Here is a 24,448-nt window from a genome sequence, read left to right on the forward strand (position 1 = left end):
AAACACACAGTCCAGTTCATAGTGAATGATGACAGGCCCTACTTCCTGTAAACGCACAGTCCAGTTCATAGTGAATGATGACAGGCCCTACTTCCTGTAAACACACAGTCCAGTTCATAGTGAATGATGGCAGGTCCTACTGCCTGTAAACACACAGTCCAGTTCATAGTGAATGATGACAGGCCCTACTTCCTGTTAACACACAGTCCAGTTCATAGTGAATGATGACAGGCCCTACTGCCTGTAAACACACAGTCCAGTTCATAGTGAATGATGACAGGCCCTACTTCCTGTAAACACACAGTCCAGTTCATAGTGAATGATGACAGGCCCTACTTCCTGTAAACGCACAGTCCAGTTCATAGTGAATGATGACAGGTCCTACTTCCTGTAAACACACAGTCCAGTTCATAGTGAATGATGACAGGCCCTACTTCCTGTAAACACACAGTCCAGTTCATAGTGAATGATGACATGCCCTACTGCCTGTAAACACACAGTCCAGTTCATAGTGAATGATGACAGGCCCTACTTCCTGTAAACACACAGTCCAGTTCATAGTGAATGATGACAGGCCCTACTTCCTGTAAACGCACAGTCCAGTTCATAGTGAATGATGACAGGCCCTACTTCCTGTAAACACACAGTCCAGTTCATAGTGAATGATGACAGGCCCTACTTCCTGTAAACACACAGTCCAGTTCATAGTGAATGATGGCAGGTCCTACTGCCTGTAAACACACAGTCCAGTTCATAGTGAATGATGACAGGCCCTACTGCCTGTAAACACACAGTCCAGTTCATAGTGAATGATGACAGGCCCTACTGCCTGTAAACACACAGTCCAGTTCATAGTGAATGATGACAGGCCCTACTGCCTGTAAACACACAGTCCAGTTCATAGTGAATGATGACAGGCCCTACTTCCTGTAAACACACAGTCCAGTTCATAGTGAATGATGACAGGCCCTACTGCCTGTAAACACACAGTCCAGTTCATAGTGAATGATGACAGGCCCTACTTCCTGTAAACACACAGTCCAGTTCATAGTGAATGATGACAGGCCCTACTGCCTGTAAACACACAGTCCAGTTCATAGTGAATGATGACAGGCCCTACTTCCTGTAAACACACAGTCCAGTTCATAGTGAATGATGACAGGCCCTACTGCCTGTAAACACACAGTCCAGTTCATAGTGAATGATGACAGGCCCTACTTCCTGTAAACACACAGTCCAGTTCATAGTGAATGATGACAGGCCCTACTGCCTGTAAACACACAGTCCAGTTCATAGTGAATGATGACAGGCCCTACTGCCTGTAAACACACAGTCCAGTTCATAGTGAATGATGACAGGCCCTACTGCCTGTAAACACACTGTCCAGTTCATAGTGAATGATGACAGGCCCTACTGCCTGTAAACACACAGTCCAGTTCATAGTGAATGATGACAGGCCCTACTTCCTGTAAAACACAGTCCAGTTCATAGTGACTGATGACAGGCCCTACTTCCTGTAAACACAGTCCAGTTCAAAGTGAATGATGACAGGCCCTACTGCCTGTAAACACACAGTCCAGTTCATAGTGAATGATGACAGGCCCTACTTCCTGTAAACGCACAGTCCAGTTCAAAGTGAAAGATGACAGGCCCTACTTCCTGTAAACACAGTCCAGTTCATAGTGAATGATGACAGGCCCTACTTCCTGTAAACACACAGTCCAGTTCATAGTGAATGATGACAGGCCCTACTTCCTGTAAACGCACAGTCCAGTTCAAAGTGAATGATGACAGGCCCTTGTGGCAAATGGCTCATTTGCATATAGGTCTACTGTACCTCTGATTGGCTATGGCGGTCCTGGATGAGACATTTCATTAGGTTTTATTCGCTACAGTGTCTATTAAATTGTCCAAAACGCACCGCCGTTTTCCTACTCTATACTGCTTTTCACAAATGCTTTAGTATACGTAATTCCCAAACATTTTATGAATTTATGAAAATGTGAAAAATGACCATATCTAAGCTTGTCAGAAAATAAGAAGAAGTGTAATTTTTCCCTGGGGGTGTATACTGTATAAACAGATTTTTAATAAGATTTAATGTTGCTAAAATGCTGTCAGTTCCACTCTATAAGAGAGGGAGAAAGGGGTTGTATGGTTAACTTATAAGGTTGTATAAGTACAATTTCATTGGTGTGACCTAGGTGGAGGCGGGACTATTTACATATGTTAATCAGGTTTCCTTGGTAACATAGTTTAAACAGGATGTGTATACGGAGAGGACGTATGAATATATATATACTTTAAATCCCTCATTATGTCGCGATCACAAGATAATCAAGTGCCACATTTCATCTTTTCATTTGTTCACATGCCCCACGAGAACTTAACTGCTCCACAAGCTAGCTCTTAGTTCAAGGTAAGGGACATTTAGCTTGCTAACATTATAACTTAGAAACTGATAATGAGCTCCCAACACAAATGAAAGCATGATGTTAGCATGAAATGTACCATCCCTTAGTGTCGTAATTAATGAAAACATATGTGCTGATCCACGTTGAGGTCTGCTGCCTCAGCCTTACTGTCTATCTATCATCAATACAGGATCTCCAATATACAGAGTTTCTCCTGATCTCCACAAAACACCTGTGTTATGTCATTATCATGAGAAAATTAGCTGGTAATATTGACAAAACAACTTTTGTTTCGTAGTGCACACGAGAAAATAAAATAAGAAAGGAATATTGGTTGTAAGTCGCTCTGGATAAGAGCGTCTGCTAAATGACTTAAATGTAAATGTAATGGTTTTTATTATTATTATTTAATTCATATGTCCTCTCTGGCTTTCCGTGTGTATAGTGTGGCTATGTATACATAAAGAATGTATAACATACAAACAGCAGAATTTGCATTTAAAATGCAACTACTTCATGCATACAAAGGTGTCAATCTAGCCAAATGCCAAATGTATGAAGGCCGTAAATATAACGAGGTTACCCAACTGGAGCTCTGGTGCGCACTATCCATCATCCATCACTGAAATATGTTGGTATGATCACTAGAAGCATCAACCACCACCGGGCTAGAAGCACCAACCACGACCGGGCTAGAAGCATCAACCACGACCGGACTAGAAGCATCAACCACGACCGGGCTAGAAGCATCAACCACGACCGGGCTAGAAGCATCAACCACGACCGGACTAGAAGCATCAACCACGACCGGGCTAGAAGCATCAACCACGACCGGGCTAGAAGCATCAACCACGACCGGACTAGAAGCATCAACCACGACCGGACTAGAAGCATCAACCACGACCGGGCTAGAAGCATCAACCACGACCGGACTAGAAGCATCAACCACGACCGGGCTAGAAGCACCAACCACGACCGGGCTAGAAGCACCAACCACGACCGGGCTAGAAGCACCAACCACGACCGGGCTAGAAGCACCAACCACGACCGGGCTAGAAGCACCAACCACGACCGGGCTAGAAGCACCAACCACGACCGGGCTAGAAGCACCAACCACGACCGGGCTAGAAGCACCAACCACGACCGGACTAGAAGCACCAACCACGACCGGGCTAGAAGCATCAACCACGACCGGGCTAGAAGCACCAACCACGACCGGGCTAGAAGCACCAACCACGACCGGGCTAGAAGCATCAACCACGACCGGACTAGAAGCATCAACCACGACCGGGCTAGAAGCATCAACCACGACCGGGCTAGAAGCACCAACCACGACCGGGCTAGAAGCACCAACCACGACCGGGCTAGAAGCACCAACCACGACCGGGCTAGAAGCATCAACCACGACCGGGCTAGAAGCATCAACCACGACCGGGCTAGAAGCATCAACCACGACCGGGCTAGAAGCATCAACCACGACCGGACTAGAAGCATCAACCACGACCGGGCTAGAAGCATCAACCACGACCGGGCTAGAAGCATCAACCACGACCGGGCTAGAAGCACCAACCACGACCGGGCTAGAAGCACCAACCACGACCGGGCTAGAAGCACCAACCACGACCGGGCTAGAAGCATCAACCACGACCGGGCTAGAAGCATCAACCACGACCGGGCTAGAAGCATACCGGGCTAGAAGCATCAACCACGACCGGGCTAGAAGCATCAACCACGACCGGGCTAGAAGCATCAACCACGACCGGGCTAGAAGCATCAACCACGACCGGGCTAGAAGCATCAACCACGACCGGGCTAGAAGCATCAACCACGACCGGGCTAGAAGCACCAACCACGACCGGGCTAGAAGCACCAACCACGACCGGGCTAGAAGCATCAACCACGACCGGGCTAGAAGCATCAACCACGACCGGGCTAGAAGCATCAACCACGACCGGACTAGAAGCATCAACCACGACCGGGCTAGAAGCATCAACCACGACCGGGCTAGAAGCACCAACCACGACCGGGCTAGAAGCATCAACCACGACCGGGCTAGAAGCACCAACCACGACCGGGCTAGAAGCATCAACCACGACCGGGCTAGAAGCATCAACCACGACCGGGCTAGAAGCATCAACCACGACCGGACTAGAAGCATCAACCACGACCGGGCTAGAAGCATCAACCACGACCGGGCTAGAAGCACCAACCACGACCGGGCTAGAAGCACCAACCACGACCGGACTAGAAGCATCAACCACGACCTGGCTAGAAGCACCAACCATGACCAGACCGATACAACGAATGCTGAGAAGTGTTTTTTTTTTTCGGTAGGAAAATACTCACATATCAACGGTATAGGAGGTTATGATATGAATGATCCGCTCCACTGAATGAGACGAGAAGAGGGTACAGGGTAGCAACAGTGTGACTTTCCTAACCGGCTCCGCCATAAATATAAAAGCATCACTTCGTCCTCGTGACTATTAGCACTCGTGTGACAGCTGACAGAGGTGAAATGAGAAAAAAAACGCAGCGGAGTGCCTTACTAGGCTATTCAAATTATAATACGAACCGCTGTCATCTGTAAACAAGATATGTGGGTAACGTTAGTTATGTATTAGAACAGCTTCCGTGTCCTATCTGTGCCCGCAGTGTCTGTTTCAGGAGAAGGGAGACCAGAGCAAGCGCATTGAGGCGGAGATGCAGCCTTTATAATGAGTGTGAGAAGTTGATAGTCAGTTTGCGCTATGAAAATCACGTCCCCGATGGGCCCCCAAAATATATTTTGTCGCATGTTTTTGAGTAGCCTCGTATTTGTGGGCTAAGGAAACATGCACCGGTTGCTTGAATTTCTGCAAATATTATCGGTTTGACTCGAATCGTGTTGTTTCTTTTATTTTTGGAAATAGGGGTAGGCCTAATGGGATAAATGTTTTGTGTATTTTTGTGACTATCCTACACGTGTGACTACAATCAATGCAAATCAAAAAAATACACAAAACGAGACAAAATTACTCAGCAATGACCGAACTTTGAAAGTTATTCCAAAACTTTCAATGAACATGAAATTGTTTAAATGCACTACATAGATTTGCATATTAGTCCATGTTCCTAACGCGGCTTACTGGACTGCAAAGGGGACAAACAGTGCAACGTAACAACACCGTGTAACATTTCTCTCGTATTATTTCAAAACGTGTATCCTCACCCTCTGGGGGGTAGCCTACCAAGATAGAGACAGTATATCAGGTCACCATCGTTTGTTGTTGTTGTTGTTGTTTATGACCAAGATGTCTCCTTACCTTGAAGCGGTCCTGGGTTGGCTGTCTATCCACGGAGCTAAATATCCTGTCGACGTAGGAAAAGAGGCCCTAAAAAGTTGATTTTGTGACTGAGATTTTTTTTCCATTGCGTACCATATTGCCCGGGGGAGAACAAAGTGGGCGCATTATGGCGGATGCAGCAGTATCCCATGGCACCCGATTCCCTATTTCGTGCATAACTTTTGACCAGGACTCATAAGGCTCTAGGTCCAACAAAGTAGTGCACTATAAAAAGAAAATAGGATGCCATTTGGGACGTGCATTGTGGTTTCATTGACCGAAGAAGACCGTGAGATCCGTCCCACTAGGAAAAAAAAAAAGAGTGTGGGGTTTGAGGGAACATAAGCACATTAAAAGGTTTATGACAGCTGCATATTTGTCATCCTATATAGGCTGTTAAATGTCCACAGTTTGGCCTTTGGAGACGCAGCTATCATTGCGGTCTACCACAAGTGCTTAATGATGCTGCAAGTTCTATAAACACAGTAATAGAATTCAAAAAGCATTTGATTTAGTGTCCCCATCTTGCAATGATGCATTGGATGTTAAACCCGGCTACTGTGTCTCTTGGGAGTAGTATAGGTTTTCCAAAGACGTCTCATAACGGCCCACTTTTAGCACAGCGCACACCTACCTGTTTATGAACCTAGATCAGGATCTATGGTATGATGAAACAGGTTGTGTCAACAACAACACTCCGATCTAATGAAATTATAGGTCTTCTCTGGTACAATTATTTATGATGCCTGAAGACTTCTCTCTGGCAGGCATGGTGTGTGTGTGTATGTATGTGTGTGTGTGTCACCGCAGATGTTACACTGTCTGTTTCAGACTGATATCTCTCTCTCTCTGGCAGGCATGGTGTGTGTGTGTGTGTCACCGCAGATGAAACAGACAGTGTCCCCACTACATCTCATCATCTACTCCCTATATAGTGCACTACTGTCCCCACTACATCTCATCATCTACTCCCTATATAGTGCACTACTGTCCCCACTACATCTCATCATATACTCCCTATATAGTGCACTACTGTCCCCACTACATCTCATCATATATTCCCTACATAGTGCACTACTATTCCCACTACATCTCATCATATATTCCCTACATAGTGCACTACTGTCCCCACTACATCTCATCATATACTCCCTATATAGTGCACTACTGTCCCCACTACATCTCATCATATATTCCCTACATAGTGCACTACTGTCCCCACTACATCTCATCATATATTCCCTACATAGTGCACTACTATCCCCACTACATCTCATCATATATTCCCTACATAGTGCACTACTATTCCCACTACATCTCATCATATACTCCCTATACAGTGCACTACTATCCCCACTACATCTCATCATATATTCCCTACATAGTGCACTACTATCCCCACTACATCTCATCATATATTCCCTACATAGTGCACTACTGTCCCCACTACATCTCATCATATATTCCCTACATAGTGCACTACTGTCCCCACTACATCTCATCATATATTCCCTACATAGTGCACTACTATTCCCACTACATCTCATCATATATTCCCTACATAGTGCACTACTATTCCCACTACATCTCATCATATATTCCCTACATAGTGCACTACTGTCCCCACTACATCTCATCATATATTCCCTACATAGTGCACTACTGTCCCCACTACATCTCATCATATATTCCCTACATAGTGCACTACTATTCCCACTACATCTCATCATATACTCCCTATATAGTGCACTACTGTCCCCACTACATCTCATCATATATTCCCTACATAGTGCACTACTATTCCCACTACATCTCATCATATACTCCCTATATAGTGCACTACTGTCCCCACTACATCTCATCATATACTCCCTATATAGTGCACTACTGTCCCCACTACATCTCATCATATATTCCCTACATAGTGCACTACTATTCCCACTACATCTCATCATATACTCCCTACATAGTGCACTACTGTCCCCACTACATCTCATCATATATTCCCTACATAGTGCACTACTATTCCCACTACATCTCATCATATATTCCCTACATAGTGCACTACTGTCCCCACTACATCTCATCATATACTCCCTATATAGTGCACTACTGTCCCCACTACATCTCATCATATATTCCCTACATAGTGCACTACTGTCCCCACTACATCTCATCATATATTCCCTACATAGTGCACTACTATCCCCACTACATCTCATCATATATTCCCTACATAGTGCACTACTATTCCCACTACATCTCATCATATACTCCCTATATAGTGCACTACTATCCCCACTACATCTCATCATATATTCCCTACATAGTGCACTACTATCCCCACTACATCTCATCATATATTCCCTACATAGTGCACTACTGTCCCCACTACATCTCATCATATATTCCCTACATAGTGCACTACTGTCCCCACTACATCTCATCATATATTCCCTACATAGTGCACTACTATTCCCACTACATCTCATCATATATTCCCTACATAGTGCACTACTATTCCCACTACTATTCCCACTACATCTCATCATATACTCCCTATATAGTGCACTACTGTCCCCACTACATCTCATCATATATTCCCTACATAGTGCACTACTATTCCCACTACATCTCATCATATATTCCCTACATAGTGCACTACTATTCCCACTACATCTCATCATATACTCCCTATATAGTGCACTACTGTCCCCACTACATCTCATCATATATTCCCTACATAGTGCACTACTATTCCCACTACATCTCATCATATATTCCCTACATAGTGCACTACTATTCCCACTACATCTCATCATATATTCCCTACATAGTGCACTACTGTCCCCACTACATCTCATCATATATTCCCTACATAGTGCACTACTATCCCCACTACATCTCATCATATATTCCCTACATAGTGCACTACTGTCCCCACTACATCTCATCATATACTCCCTATATAGTGCACTACTATTCCCACTACATCTCATCATATATTCCCTACATAGTGCACTACTATCCCCACTACATCTCATCATATATTCCCTACATAGTGCACTACTGTCCCCACTACATCTCATCATATATTCCCTACATAGTGCACTACTATCCCCACTACATCTCATCATATATTCCCTACATAGTGCACTACTGTCCCCACTACATCTCATCATATATTCCCTACATAGTGCACTACTATCCCCACTACATCTCATCATATATTCCCTACATAGTGCACTACTGTCCCCACTACATCTCATCATATATTCCCTACATAGTGCACTACTGTCCCCACTACATCTCATCATATATTCCCTACATAGTGCACCCCCCCATCACTTTATTTGGAATTTCCAGAATTTCCATCTGTAGATGTCGTAGTATCAACAAACTATCTGTTGATATATAACTGCTTGCTCAGGTTACGGTTAGGGTAAGAATAAGGGTTTAGGGTTACAGCTAGGGTTAGTTGAAACGTTACTGATAGTTCGTAGGACGACGCTCTAGACTATCCAAATAGTGTTACAGATGTTGTTGTAGTTGTGGTATTCTCCCCGCACAGCCGCCAATTTATACCGGTGCTATTATCCAAAGCAACTTAGTCATACGTGCATACATTTTTCGTACGGGTTTCCCCCGGCGGGAATCGAACCCACGACCCTTGACGTTATAAGCTCCATTCTAGAACAACAGTCACAAACCTAAAAAATATATATATAATATATGCCATTTAGCAGACGCTTTTATCCAAACCGACTTACAGTCATGTGTGCATACATTCTACGTATGGGTGGTCCCGGGAATCGAACCCACTACCCTGGCGTTACAAGCGCCATGCTCTACCAACTGAGCCACAGAAGGACCATATATATATATATCCTGTGGATATATATATATCTTTTTTAAAGAACTCAAGTCCGAATTAAGCCCATAGTGTTGTAGTTCCTTTAGCCCATAGTGTTGTAGTTCCTTTAGCCCATAGATAGTGTTGTAGTTCCTTTAGCCCATAGATAGTGTTGTAGTTCCTTTAGCCCATAGATAGTGTTGTAGTTCCTTTAGCCCATAGATAGTGTTGTAGTTCCTTTAGCCCATAGATAGTGTTGTAGTTCCTTTAGCCCATAGATAGTGTTGTAGTTCCTTTAGCCCATAGATAGTGTTGTAGTTCCTTTAGCCCATAGATAGTGTTGTAGTTCCTCTAGCCCATAGATAGTGTTGTAGTTCCTTTAACCCTTAGATAGTATTGTAGTTCCTTTAGCCCTTAGATAGTATTGTAGTTCCTTTAGCCCATAGATAGTGTTGTAGTTCCTTTAGCCCATAGATAGTGTTGTAGTTCCTTTAGCCCATAGTGTTGTAGTTCCTTTAGCCCATAGATAGTGTTGTAGTTCCTTTAGCCCATAGATAGTGTTGTAGTTCCTTTAGCCCTTAGATAGTGTTGTAGTTCCTTTAGCCCACCTGCCTAGACTCAACCAATAGGCTACCTGACTCTAACCGATTGGCTACCTGCCTGTTTTACTGACTCTAACAAATAGGCTACCTGCCTCTTTAACCGATAGGCTACCTGCCTGTTTAACTGCTGAGGAATTGTATTATAAAAGCAAAATGGCAGAAATGTATAAGAAAGCCCTTTTTACATCAGCAGTTGTCACAAAGCGCCACGCAGACGCCCGGCCAGCGCCACGCAGACGCCCGGCTAGCGCCACGCAGACGCCCGGCCCGGCGTTCCCCGCAGACGTGTTGGGCGCCACCAGACGCCCGGCCCAGTGCCACGCAGACGCCCTAGCCCGGGCGCCACGCAGACGCCCTTTAGCCCATAACGCAGACGCCCGGCCCAGGCGCCACGCAGACGCCCCTTTAGCGCCACGCAGACGTAGCCCGGCGCCACGCAGACGCCCGGCCCGGGCGCCACGCAGACGCCCCGCCCAGCGCCACGCAGACGCCCGGCGCCACGCAGACGCCCCGTTGGCGCCACGCAGACGCCCGGCGCCACGCAGACGCCCCGCCCGGCGCCACGCAGACGCCCGGCTGCATCCTGTGGATCTATGGTTTCTTTGCAAGAAAGGGAAAAACACAAACAGATGTAATTTCTCCATTGTTCCTTTATTTCACCAAAAATAACAGTTCTCCTTTATTCTTGTTCCCGAAACGTTTTGTTTTACGACAGACACTTAAAAAAAAAGGGGGGAAAAAGAAGGTAGACACTACTGAATGTTATTTCTTACCCACAGAATAATCCACTGTACTGTCTGCAAACAGAGCTGGTTTTGTCAACACTATTTTGGTACAGAGTAGGTTGAGGTCAACTAATAAACTCATTTTATAACCCATAGGATAGTCACTGGAGATCGGACAGGATGAATCGGACAGAGCAGCAGAAACACTTTACTATGTAAATGTTGGGTTTTCATTGAAGTTTGGAGCTAGATGTGCTCTGTTTCTGAAATGGTACCCTATTCTTCTATAGTGCACTAGCTTTGCTCAGAGCGCCATTGGGCCCTGGTCAACAGTAGTGCACTAGCTTTGCTCAGAGCGGCATTGGGCCCTGGTCAACAGTAGTGCACTATGTATGGAATAGGATGCCATTTGGGACATAGCCCCCCTCTTCTACAGTGTGGCTGTTCTCCCCTCTTCTACAGTCTGGCTGTTCCCCCCTCTTCTACAGTCTGGCTGTTCCCCCCTCTTCTACAGTGTGGCTGTTCCCCCCTCTTCTACAGCGTGGCTGTTCCCCCCTCTTCTACAGCGTGGCTGTTCCCCCCTCTTCTACAGCGTGGCTGTTCCCCCCTCTTCTACAGCGTGGCTGTTCCCCCCTCTTCTACAGTCTGGCTGTTCCCCCCTCTAATACAGCGTGGCTGTTCCCCCCTCTTCTACAGTCTGGCTGTTCCCCCCTCTTCTACAGTCTGGCTGTTCCCCCCTCTTCTACAGTGTGGCTGTTCCCCCCTCTTCTACAGTGTGGCTGTTCCCCCCTCTTCTACAGTCTGGCTGTTCCCCCTCTTCTACAGCTGAGATCGCTGTTCCCCCCTTCTACAGTGTGGCTGTTCCCCCTCTTCTACAGTGTGGCTTTCTTCTACAGTCTGGCTGTTCCCCCTCTTCTACAGTCTGGCTGTTCCCCCCTCTTCTACAGTCTGGCTGTTCCCCCCTCTTCTACAGTGTGGCTGTTCCCCCTCTTCTACAGTGTGGCTGTTCCCCCTCTTCTACAGTGTGGCTGTTCCCCCCTCTTCTACAGTCTGGCTGTTCCCCCCTCTTCTACAGTCTGGCTGTTCCCCCCTCTTCTACAGTGTGGCTGTTCCCCCCTCTTCTACAGTCTGGCTGTTCCCCCCTCTTCTACAGTCTGGCTGTTCCCCCCTCTTCTACAGTCTGGCTGTTCCCCCCTCTTCTACAGTCTGGCTGTTCCCCCCTCTTCTACAGTGTGGCTGTTCCCCCCTCTTCTACAGCGTGGCTGTTCCCGGTCCTATGCCTCTGCAGTGGTGGGCAGAACTCCAACGTACAGAGTCTTCCTGTCCAGCGTCTTCATTGACCACTCTGCTGGGATTTCTGAAACACATATACAAATGATTGAAAAGTATGAAGGAAGACAATCTGCTGGCATCTTTAAGGAGGTACAAACCTGTAAGAAATTAAGAAAAGAATGAGAGGAGTCTGTCAAAGGTCTGTCTCCACTACCTGAAACTAGATCATTTTATTCGGAGGGGTTTGAAATCACATGTTGTAGGGCTGCTGTCTCGCGTTTCTAGGTAGTGCTGTCTCGCGTTTCTAGGTAGTGCTGTCTCGCGTTTCTAGGTAGTGCTGTCTCGTGTTTCCTAGGTAGTGTTGTGTTGAATTTCTAGGTAAAAAAATACACTCCGACTTTGGAATTAAATGTTGCCCATTTACATCACATATGTTGCCTAACTACAGCTAGCTACCCAGCTAGCTACCCACGACGTATTGACATCTACCTTAAATAACATTCGTTTTAAGTCATATTTGTTTAATTGGCTAGCTAGCTAGAGTACTACGATTCACATCCAGTATATCTAGCTGATAATTAGGAAGTAAAACTTTTTGCTTCGTGTCGATCTTGTTGGGTCTCTATTGTTGCCATTGTCCTGGCTGGAAGAAGGTTCAGTGCAGTGGGAGGTAATACAGCAGGGCGAGTGCCAGTGCTTCTCAAGAGAACGCACTCGGAGCGCGAGAGTGTGGAGCAAACAGCCATTTTGTCTCATGCTTAAAATGTGCTCCCCCATTGTTATAATTTGAAAGTTCCCATGGTTGTTACTTCAACAGTGGGAAGTTAACTAAATGAGTCGATATGGCTACTGGAACAGCTTTTTCCTCGATATTGGCAGTAGATATTTATGTTCTATTTCAGATTTGAACTGCAGATAAGAAGACCAAGATGTCATACCCTCTCATCTTTGTCTAACTAGTTGGGGAAAAAACGGTCAAATGGCATTTGATTTCACAAGCTGTACGTTTTTTTTTGTTGGGAAAGTGGTAAAAGTTGATGATTTGTCAAAAGTTACAGTATTTAACAGTGTTGGAATTCATGATGTCACAATGGGGAGTTCTAGAATACTGAAGAAAAAAAATTAAAATGAATGAAAAAACTATGCCAACATTTTATAGTTTAAAAAGTATATATATATATATATTTTTTAATCAAAAAGTAAAACGTAAGCACAATATTCCAGATCATTCCACACGTTTTAAAGTTTGAACGACGTTTCCAGCAATGAACGTGTAAGAGGAGTAGCGTGCAGAAGAATGAGAACAAGTATGACGAAGATTTATAGTCGGGAGTGATGCTTCTCAAGTCCCACCTAATTAGGTAGGAAGACCTATGAGCTTTACGTCAAACCAGCCGTCTGCTAGGGCAGTCAGGCAGTCTGTCAGACACAGTAATTGGACAGGGAGGTTTCCTCAGCCCAGGACTTTTGCTTCTTTGCTGCTGGTTCAAGGTCAACATTAAACCAGTTTAAAAGTCAAGGATCATTGGCACAGGGTTAGCAAACTACAGAGCGGAGGCTAGCAGGCTACAGCTAAATGTGTGGAGGAGGTGGAGGTACAGGCTACAGGCTACAGCTAAACGTGTGGAGGAGGTGGAGGTACAGGCTACAGCTAAACGTGTGGAGGAGGTGGAGGTGCAGGCTACAGCTAAACGTGTGGAGGAGGTGGAGGTACAGGCTACAGCTAAACGTGTGGAGGAGGAGGAGGTACAGGCTACAGCTAAACGTGTGGAGGAGGTGGAGGTGCAGGCTACAGCTAAACGTGTGGAGGAGGTGGAGGTGCAGGCTACAGCTAAACGTGTGGAGGAGGTGGAGGTGCAGGCTACAGCTAAACGTGTGGAGGAGGTGGAGGTGCAGGCTACAGCTAAACGTGTGGAGGAGGTGGAGGTACAGGCTACAGCTAAACGTGTGGAGGAGGTGGAGGTGCAGGCTACAGCTAAACGTGTGGAGGAGGTGGAGGTGCAGGCTACAGCTAAACGTGTGGAGGAGGTGGAGGTACAGGCTACAGCTAAACGTGTGGAGGAGGTGGAGGTACAGGCTACAGCTAAATGTGTGGAGGAGGTGGAGGTGCAGGCTACAGCTAAATGTGTGGAGGAGGTGGAGGTGCAGGCTACAGCTAAACGTGTGGAGGAGGTGGAGGTACAGGCTACAGCTAAATGTGTGGAGGAGGTGGAGGTACAGCCTACAGCTAAATGTGTGGAGGAGGTGGAGGTGCAGGCTACAGCTAAATGTGTGGAGGAGGTGGAGGTGCAGGCTACAGCTAAACGTGTGGAGGAGGTGGAGGTGCAGGCTACAGCTAAACGTGTGGAGGAGGTAGAGGGCAGGCTACAGCTAAACGTGTGGAGGAGGAGGAGGTGTAGGCTACAGCTAAATGTGTGGAGGAGGTGGAGGTGCAGGCTACAGCTAAACGTGTGGAGGAGGTGGAGGTGCAGGCTACAGCTAAACGTGTGGAGGAGGTGGAGGTACAGGCTACAGCTAAACGTGTGGAGGAGGTGGAGGTACAGGCTACAGCTAAACGTGTGGAGGAGGAGGAGGTACAGGCTACAGCTAAACGTGTGGAGGAGGTGGAGGTGTAGGCTACAGCTAAACGTGTGGAGGAGGTGGAGGTGTAGGCTACAGCTAAACGTGTGGAGGAGGTGGAGGTGCAGGCTACAGCTAAACGTGTGGAGGAGGTGGAGGTACAGGCTACAGCTAAACGTGTGGAGGAGGTGGAGGTGCAGGCTACAGCTAAACGTGTGGAGGAGGTGGAGGTACAGGCTACAGCTAAACGTGTGGAGGAGGTGGAGGTACAGGCTACAGCTAAACGTGTGGAGGAGGTAGAGGTACAGGCTACAGCTAAACGTGTGGAGGAGGAGGTGGAGGTGCAGGCTACAGCTAAACGTGTGGAGGAGGTAGAGGTACAGGCTACAGCTAAACGTGTGGAGGAGGTGGAGGTACAGGCTACAGCTAAACGTGTGGAGGAGGTGGAGGTACAGGCTACAGCTAAACGTGTGGAGGAGGTGGAGGTGTAGGCTACAGCTAAACGTGTGGAGGAGGAGGAGGTGCAGGCTACAGCTAAACGTGTGGAGGAGGAGGTGGAGGTGCAGGCTACAGCTAAACGTGTGGAGGAGGTGGAGGTACAGGCTACAGCTAAACGTGTGGAGGAGGTGGAGGTGCAGGCTACAGCTAAACGTGTGGAGGAGGTGGAGGTGCAGGCTACAGCTAAACGTGTGGAGGAGGTAGAGGTACAGGCTACAGCTAAACGTGTGGAGGAGGTGGAGGTGCAGGCTACAGCTAAACGTGTGGAGGAGGTAGAGGTACAGGCTACAGCTAAACGTGAGGAGGAGGTGGAGGTGCAGGCTACAGCTAAACGTGTGGAGGAGGTAGAGGTACAGGCTACAGCTAAACGTGTGGAGGAGGTAGAGGTGCAGGCTACAGCTAAACGTGTGGAGGAGGTGGAGGTACAGGCTACAGCTAAACGTGTGGAGGAGGTAGAGGTGCAGGCTACAGCTAAACGTGTGGAGGAGGTAGAGGTACAGGCTACAGCTAAACGTGTGGAGGAGGTGGAGGTGCAGGCTACAGCTAAACGTGTGGAGGAGGTAGAGGTGCAGGCTACAGCTAAACGTGTGGAGGAGGTAGAGGTACAGGCTACAGCTAAACGTGTGGAGGAGGAGGTAGAGGTGCAGGCTACAGCTAAACGTGTGGAGGAGGAGGTAGAGGTGCAGGCTACAGCTAAACGTGTGGAGGAGGAGGTAGAGGTGCAGGCTACAGCTAAACGTGTGGAGGAGGTAGAGGTGCAGGCTACAGCTAAACGTGTGGAGGAGGTGGAGGTGCAGGCTACAGCTAAACGTGTGGAGGAGGTGGAGGTGCAGGCTACAGCTAAACGTGTGGAGGAGGTAGAGGTGCAGGCTACAGCTAAACGTGTGTGGAGGTAGAGGTACAGGCTACAGCTAAACGTGTGGAGGAGGAGGTAGAGGTGCAGGTTACAGCTAAACGTGTGGAGGAGGTAGAGGTGCAGGCTACAGCTAAACGTGTGGAGGAGGTAGAGGTGCAGGCTACAGCTAAACGTGTGGAGGAGGAGGTAGAGGTACAGGCTACAGCTAAACGTGTGGAGGAGGAGGTGGAGGTGCAGGCTACAGCTAAACGTGTGGAGGAGGAGGTAGAGGTACAGGCTACAGCTAAACGTGTAGTAGAGCAGTAAATGCCCTCTAGCCTGAGCGTAGACACAGTAGGATTGATGGGGAAAGTAGCGGAAAGAACACAGCTGAAGCAGGACACAAGTACCGTTCAAGTGGAGCTTCCAAGATGCTGCTCTGGCCAAGTCAAGAGAGCGTTTCCCAGCCCATTCTTTGAGCACTGCCAGGCCTGGCCAGTAGCCATCCTAGATGCATTGAAGACAACACGGAGACAGAACCAAAATAGGACCTCGGCCCGCTGGTGTCGGTCTTACCTTGGGTGAGCGCATCGTCCAGGTAGAGCTTCAGCCTACGGCTGCGGAGGCCGAACAACTTAGCCGTCTCAGACAGCAAAGCATTGTGGGTCAGGTGGTTGTGTCCGACAGGATTGACCAGCAGCAGGGTCCCCACATCTCCACTCTGACACTCTACAGAGACACAGGACATGCATAGCATCAGTACAAATCAGTAGCAGCACGTAGCCTAGCGGTTAGCGACACGAACCAAACCAGTAACTTGGAGGGTTCCAAGTTCGAATCCCGGGTCTGACGAGGAGAGGGGGAAAAAAAATCTGTCAGGAAATGTGCTGGCAACCGGCTTAGTTGATGGTATGAAATTCTAGTTTTCATTGGGCCCCAAGTCACTCGCTGGCAGGAGTTTGGTGTAAACCAGATGGAAGATGCATTGGTGTAACAAACTGAAAAAAAAACCTTTAAATAAAAGTGGAGTGAATGGGAAGCAGATGTGTAGCGGAGCGAGAGAAAGAGGAACTGGTCAGTTAAACGTACCAGCAGGCTGACAGTTGGCCAGTTGGAGGTTGACGTAGGGACACACCAGTGAGTCAGAGTTGGGAGAGGAGTCACTGGGATTGGAGCCTGATGTCACCGACAGGGTTTTCCCATTCAGAGACAGCAGATCACACTTACCAGTCAACTCTGGAATAACAAGAACATACAGGACAGGTCTGAAACATACAGCTCTCAGTTACTGAACAGGTCTGAAACATACAGGACAGGTCTGAAACATACAGCTCTCAGTTACTGAACAGGTCTGAAACATACAGGACAGGTCTGAAACATACAGGACAGGTCTGAAACATACAGCTCTCAGTTACAGGACAGGTCTGAAACATACAGCTCTCAGTTACTGGACAGGTCTGAAACATACAGGACAGGTCTGAAACACACAGGACAGGTCTGAAACATACAGCTCTCAGTTACTGAACAGGTCTGAAACATACAGGACAGGTCTGAAACATACAGGACAGGTCTGAAACATACAGGACAGGTCTGAAACATACTGAACAGGTCTGAAACATACAGGACAGGTCTGAAACATACAGGACAGGTCTGAAACACACAGGACAGGTCTGAAACTTACAGCTCTCAGTTACTGAACAGGTCTGAAACATACAGGACAGGTCTGAAACATACAGCTCTCAGTTACTGGACAGGTCTGAAACATACAGCCCTCAGTTACAGGACAGGTCTGAAACTTACAGCTCTCAGTTACTGGACAGGTCTGAAACATACAGGACAGGTCTGAAACATACTGGACAGGTCTGAAACATACAGCTCTCAGTTACTGGACAGGTCTGAAACATACAGCCCTCAGTTACTGGACAGGTCTGAAACATACAGCTCTCAGTTACTGAACAGGTCTGAAACATACAGGACAGGTCTGAAACATACAGCTCTCAGTTACTGAACAGGTCTGAAACATACAGGTCTCATACTGGACAGGTCTGAAACATACAGGACAGGTCTGAAACATACAGGACAGGTCTGAAACATACAGCTCTCAGTTACTGGACAGGTCTGAAATATACAGCCCTCAGTTACAGGACAGGTCTGAAACATACAGCTCTCAGTTACTGAACAGGTCTGAAATATACAGCCCTCAGTTACAGGACAGGTCTGAAACATACAGGACAGGTCTGAAACATACAGGTCTGAAACATACAGGACAGGTCTGAAACATACAGCTCTCAGTTACTGGACAGGTCTGAAATATACAGCCCTCAGTTACAGGACAGGTCTGAAACATACTGAACAGGTCTGAAATATACAGCCCTCAGTTACAGGACAGGTCTGAAACATACAGCTCTCAGTTACTGAACAGGTCTGAAACATACAGCTCTCAGTTACTGAACAGGTCTGAAACATACAGGACAGGTCTGAAACATACTGGACAGGTCTGAAACATACTGGACAGGTCTGAAACATACAGCTCTCAGTTACTGAACATTTCTGAAACATACAGCTCTCAGTTACTGAACAGGTCTGAAACATACAGGACAGGTCTGAAACATACTGGACAGGTCTGAAACATACTGGACAGGTCTGAAACATACAGCTCTCAGTTACTGGACAGGTCTGAAACATACAGCTCTCAGTTACAGGACAGGTCTGAAACATACAGCCCTCAGTTACTGGACAGGTCTGAAACTTACAGCTCTCAGTTACTGGACAGGTCTGAAACATACAGGACAGGTCTGAAACATACAGGACAGGTCTGAAACATACAGCTCTCAGTTACTGGACAGGTCTGAAACATACAGCTCTCAGTTACTGGACAGGTCTGAAACATACAGGACAGGTCTGAAACATACAGCTCTCAGTTACTGAACAGGTCTGAAACATACAGGACAGGTCTGAAACATACAGCTCTCAGTTACTGAACAGGTCTGAAACATACAGGACAGGTCTGAAACATACAGGACAGGTCTGAAACATACAGCTCTCAGTTACTGGACAGGTCTGAAACATACAGGACAGGTCTGAAACATACAGGTCTCAGTTACAGGACAGGTCTGAAACGTACAGCTCTCAGTTACTGGACAGGTCTGAAACATACAGGACAGGTCTGAAACACACAGGACAGGTCTGAAACATACAGGACAGGTCTGAAACACACAGGACAGGTCTGAAACATACAGCTCTCAGTTACTGGACAGGTCTGAAACATACAGGACAGGTCTGAAACATACAGCTCTCAGTTACTGGACAGGTCTGAAACATACAGGACAGGTCTGAAACATACAGGACAGGTCTGAAACATACAGCTCTCAGTTACTGGACAGGCCTGAAACATACAGGACAGGCCTGAAACATACAGCTCTCAGTTACTGGACAGGTCTGAAACATACAGGACAGGTCTGAAACATACAGCTCTCAGTTACTGAACAGGTCTGAAACATACAGGACAGGTCTGAAACATACTGGACAGGTCTGAAACATACTGGAAAGGTCTGAAACATACAGCCCTCAGTTACAGGACAGGTCTGAAACTTACAGCTCTCAGTTACTGAACAGGTCTGAAACATACTGGAAAGGTCTGAAACATACAACTCTCAGTTACTGGACAGGTCTGAAACATACAGGTCTCAGTTACAGGACAGGTCTGAAACGTACAGCTCTCAGTTACTGGACAGGTCTGAAACATACAGGACAGGTCTGAAACATACAGGACAGGTCTGAAACATACAGGACAGGTCTGAAACACACAGGACAGGTCTGAAACATACAGCTCTCAGTTACTGGACAGGTCTGAAACATACAGGACAGGTCTGAAACATACAGCTCTCAGTTACTGGACAGGTCTGAAACATACAGGACAGGTCTGAAACATACAGGACAGGTCTGAAACATACAGCTCTCAGTTACTGAACAGGTCTGAAACATACAGCTCTCAGTTACTGGACAGGTCTGAAACATACAGGACAGGTCTGAAACATACAGGACAGGTCTGAAACATACAGGACAGGTCTGAAACATACAGCCCTCAGTTACTGGACAGGTCTGAAACATACAGGACAGGTCTGAAACATACAGCCCTCAGTTCCTGGACAGGTCTGAAACATACAGGACAGGTCTGAAACATACAGGACAGGTCTGAAACATACAGGACAGGCCTGAAACATACAGCCCTCAGTTCCTGGACAGGTCTGAAACATATAACACACCTTAATCTCTTATAATAATTCACACGAGTAAAATAAATAAAAATGTTGAGTTGTGTGAGAACCGCTCTTAAATCGCCATCTGCTCATCACTAACCTGTCCAATAAAATCAATCATTTCATGACTCCTCCAATGTTTTTTGTTGTTGTACGTCTGTCTGTCTGTCTGTCTGTCTGTCTGTCTGTCTGTCTGTCTGTCTGTCTGTCTGTCTGTCTGTCTGTCTGTCTGTCTGTCTGTCTGTCTGTCTGTGTGTGAGAGAAACATCCTTGTAGGGAGAACCAGGGAGGGAATGGTACAGTACTATATTGGTTCAGGGGTCCCAGGAGACTCACATATTATGAATAGAACTAGTCTCAGTCCCAGGATGACGCCTGTCATCTCTGACAACCACCCAACAAGTAGGCTAAGCTAGTGGTTAGTCCCCAGACCCACTCAACAAGTAGGCTAAGCTAGTGGTTAGTCCCCAGAACCACTCAACAAGTAGGCTAAGCTAGTGGTTAGTCCCCAGACCCACTCAACAAGTAGGCTAAGCTAGTGGTTAGTCCCCAGACCCACTCAACAAGTAGGCTAAGCTAGTGGTCAGTCCCCAGACCCACTCAACAAGTAGGCTAAGCTAGTGGTCAGTCCCCAGACCCACTCAACAAGTAGGCTAAGCTAGTGGTCAGTCCCCAGACCCACTCAACAAGTAGGCTAAGCTAGTGGTCAGTCCCCAGACCCACTCAACAAGTAGGCTAAGCTAGTGGTTAGTCCCCAGACCCACTCAACAAGTAGGCTAAGCTAGTGGTTAGTCCCCAGACCCACTCAACAAGTAGGCTAAGCTAGTGGTCAGTCCCCAGACCCACTCAACCAGTAGGCTAAGCTAGTGGTTAGTCCCCAGACCCACTCAACAAGTAGGCTAAGCTAGTGGTCAGTCCCCAGACCCACTCAACAAGTAGGCTAAGCTAGTGGTTAGTCCCCAGACCCACTCAACAAGTAGGCTAAGCTAGTGGTCAGTCCCCAGACCCACTCAACAAGTAGGCTAAGCTAGTGGTCAGTCCCCAGAACCACTCAACAAGTAGGCTAAGCTAGTGGTCAGTCCCCAGACCCACTCAACAAGTAGGCTAAGCTAGTGGTTAGTCCCCAGAACCACTCAACAAGTAGGCTAAGCTAGTGGTTAGTCCCCGGAACCACTCAACAAGTAGGCTAAGCTAGTGGTTAGTCCACGGAACCACCCAACATATAGGCTAAACTAGAGACAGAACCACTACTTCAGCTAGCTACCACCCAACATATAGGCTAAACTAGAGACAGAACCACTACTTCAGCTAGCTACCACCCAAAATGTAGGCTAAACTAGAGACAGAACCACTACTTCAGCTAGCTACCACCCAAAATGTAGGCTAAACTAGAGACAGAACCACTACTTCAGCTAGCTACCACCCAAAATGTAGGCTAAACTAGAGACAGAACCACTACTTCAGCTAGCTACCACCCAACATGTAGGCTAAACTAGAGACAGAACCACTACTTCAGCTAGCTACCACCCAAAATGTAGGCTAAACTAGAGACAGAACCACTACTTCAGCTAGATACCACCCAAAATGTAGGCTAAACTAGAGACAGAACCACTACTTCAGCTAGCTACCACCCAAAATGTAGGCTAAACTAGAGACAGAACCACTACTTCAGCTAGCTACCACCCAACATATAGGCTAAGCTATTTCAGTCCAGCTAGCTACAAGCCAACATTAAGGCTAAGCTACTGACAAAACTACCCAATATGTAGGCTAAGCAACTCCACTCCAGCTATTTACCACCCAACATGTAGGATGGCATACTCTCCAGAACCACCCAACATGTAGGCTAAGCTAGACACAGAACCACCCAGCATGTAGGATGGGATACTCTCCAGAACCACCCAGCATGTAGGATGATCTAGAGACAGAACCACCCAACATGTAGGATGGCATACTCTCCAGAACCACCCAAAATGTAGGCTAAGCTAGAGACAGAACCACCCAGCATGTAGGATGAGATACTCTCCAGAACCACCCAGCATGTAGGATGGCATACTCTCCAGAACCACCCAAAATGTAGGCTAAGCTAGAGACAGAACCACCCAGCATGTAGGATGAGATACTCTCCAGAACCACCCAAAATGTAGGCTAAGCTAGACACAGAACCACCCAGCATGTAGGATGGGATACTCTCCAGAACCACCCAGCATGTAGGATGATCTAGAGACAGAACCACCCAAAATGTAGGCTAAGCTAGAGACAGAACCACCCAGCATGTAGGATGAGCTAGAGACAGAAAGACCAGCATGTAGGCTAGGCTACTCCAGTCCAGCGAGCTATCACCCTACACATTTTATCATGGGGCTGAGAGTAATGTAGCAGTTTTAAAGCTAATTTCTTGCAAATGTGCACTATACAAGTCTCAAGCTGGGCTACCTCATCACGAGAGTGATTCTAAAATCACCCGCCAGTCTCCAGTCATAGCCAGGGAATACCGCCAAACTCTAAGGCCGGGAGGTGAATGGGTTGGTAAATATTTCATGATGACAATAATTCTGATGTTTCATGGAAGTTACTGACAGACAGACCACGGTTACTGAGTAACTGAGTATTCACAAACCCTTCACTTTTATTGTTGTGTTACAAAGTGGGATTAAACTGGATTTAATTACATTTTTGTCAACGTGGAAGAAAGATTCTAACATTTGTATAAAAAATAATAATAATGAAAAATAAAACACTAATTATATCTTGATTTGATAAGTAATCATCCCCAGGTTAGAGAAGCCTTTGGCAGCGATTAAAGCTGTGAATCTTTATGGGTAAGTCTCAAGAGCTTTCCACTCTTGGATTGTACAAACATTTTAAAATTGGTTGTAGATCATAGCTAGACAACCATTTTCAGGTCTTGCCATAGATTTTCAAGCAGATTTGCGTCAAAACTGTAACTTAGCCACTCAGGAACATTCAATGTCTTCTTGGTAAACAACTCCAGTGTAGAATTAGGCCTTGTGTTTTAGGTTATTGTCCTGCTGAAAGGTGAATTAATCTCCCGGTATCTGGTGGAAAGCAGACTAAACCAGATTTTCTAGAATTTTGATCCTGAAAAACTCCCCAGTCCTTAACGATTACAAGCATACCCATAACATGATGCAGCCACCTCTATGTTTGAAAATATGGGGAGTGGTGCTCAGTAATAAGTTGTATTAGATTTTCCCCAAACATAACACTTTGTATTCAGGACAAAAAAGTTAATTGCTTTTCCATATTTTTTTGCAGCATTTTCTTGCCTCGTTACAAACAGGAATATTTGTTTTGGAATATTTCTATTCTCTACAGGTTTCCTTCTTTTCACTCTTGTCATTTAGGTTTGTATTGTAGAGTAACTACAATGTTGTTGATCCATCCTCAGTTTTCTCCTTTCACAGCCATTAAACTAACTATTTTAAAGTCACAATTGGCCTCATGGTGAAATCTCTTCTTCCTTATTTAAGTTTGCCATAACCAACGAGTTGAATTCTTATTGATTAAAGACATTTCAGCTTTTAATTTCTTATTAATTAGTCAAAAAAAGTGTTTAACTCCACTTCCACATTATGGGGCATTGTGGGTAGGCCAGTGACAAAAAAATAAAAAATCTACATTTAATCGATTTTAAATTCAGGCCGTAACAGCCAAATGTGGAAAAATGTCAAGGGGTGTGAAATCTTTCCGATGTATAGGAGGCTTGTGAATGTCCCATCTCACTAGTTAGTGTATGTAATGAGTATCACAGGATGAGTCATAATACCCATAAAACCTAGCGGTCAAACAGGGAAATGGTTCCAATCGAAACACTTAAAATAAGTGCTGTGTTTCATGTCGGCTTTTGGTTTTGACAACCGTATAAATCTCTCTAGGACAAGGTGACTTTTATTAATATATCCGCCCATGTTTACCTGCCAAAAATGAAACACTTAATTAGCTGTTAAATGTGGCTATCATAAAGAACTACAAATACCATGATGAGACTGACGAATCGAGGTGAAGGTAAGAATCTGTGGATTAACTATCTAATGTTAATTAAATGTAGTAATAAAAAAAATGGCTACATTTTCTTTCAATG

General features: G+C 46.3%; 1 protein-coding gene and 3 long non-coding RNA genes across 4 annotated transcripts in view; 3 read left to right on the forward strand and 1 right to left on the reverse strand.

Annotated features, from left to right (window-relative positions):
- Positions 1-11,948: 11,948 nt before the first annotated feature.
- iars1 (isoleucyl-tRNA synthetase 1) overlaps positions 11,949-24,448 on the reverse strand; it is a 133,064-nt gene continuing 120,564 nt past the window's right edge. Inside the window, exons 33-35 of the mRNA XM_052474583.1 lie at positions 17,174-17,320; positions 16,661-16,813; positions 11,949-12,277 (exon numbers count right to left, since the gene is read on the reverse strand). Of these exons, the coding sequence (XP_052330543.1) occupies positions 12,195-12,277; positions 16,661-16,813; positions 17,174-17,320 (383 nt within the window). The 3' untranslated portion in view covers positions 11,949-12,194. The remainder of the gene's footprint in view (positions 12,278-16,660; positions 16,814-17,173; positions 17,321-24,448) is intronic.
- On the forward strand, positions 13,754-16,235 carry LOC127910452 (uncharacterized). The gene is made up of 5 exons (XR_008074948.1): positions 13,754-13,824; positions 15,594-15,629; positions 15,738-15,809; positions 15,963-16,034; positions 16,217-16,235. It is a non-coding gene; the product is annotated as an uncharacterized LOC127910452 (long non-coding RNA).
- On the forward strand, positions 13,970-15,326 carry LOC127910453 (uncharacterized). Its single transcript, XR_008074949.1, has 3 exons — positions 13,970-14,112; positions 14,616-14,831; positions 15,231-15,326. It is a non-coding gene; the product is annotated as an uncharacterized LOC127910453 (long non-coding RNA).
- On the forward strand, positions 17,329-20,143 carry LOC127910450 (uncharacterized). Its single transcript, XR_008074945.1, has 7 exons — positions 17,329-17,400; positions 17,786-18,063; positions 18,507-18,791; positions 19,196-19,308; positions 19,362-19,520; positions 19,819-19,898; positions 20,025-20,143. It is a non-coding gene; the product is annotated as an uncharacterized LOC127910450 (long non-coding RNA).

This window comes from Oncorhynchus keta, chromosome 21 (genome assembly GCF_023373465.1).
Source record: "Oncorhynchus keta strain PuntledgeMale-10-30-2019 chromosome 21, Oket_V2, whole genome shotgun sequence".
NCBI lineage: Eukaryota > Metazoa > Chordata > Actinopteri > Salmoniformes > Salmonidae > Oncorhynchus > Oncorhynchus keta.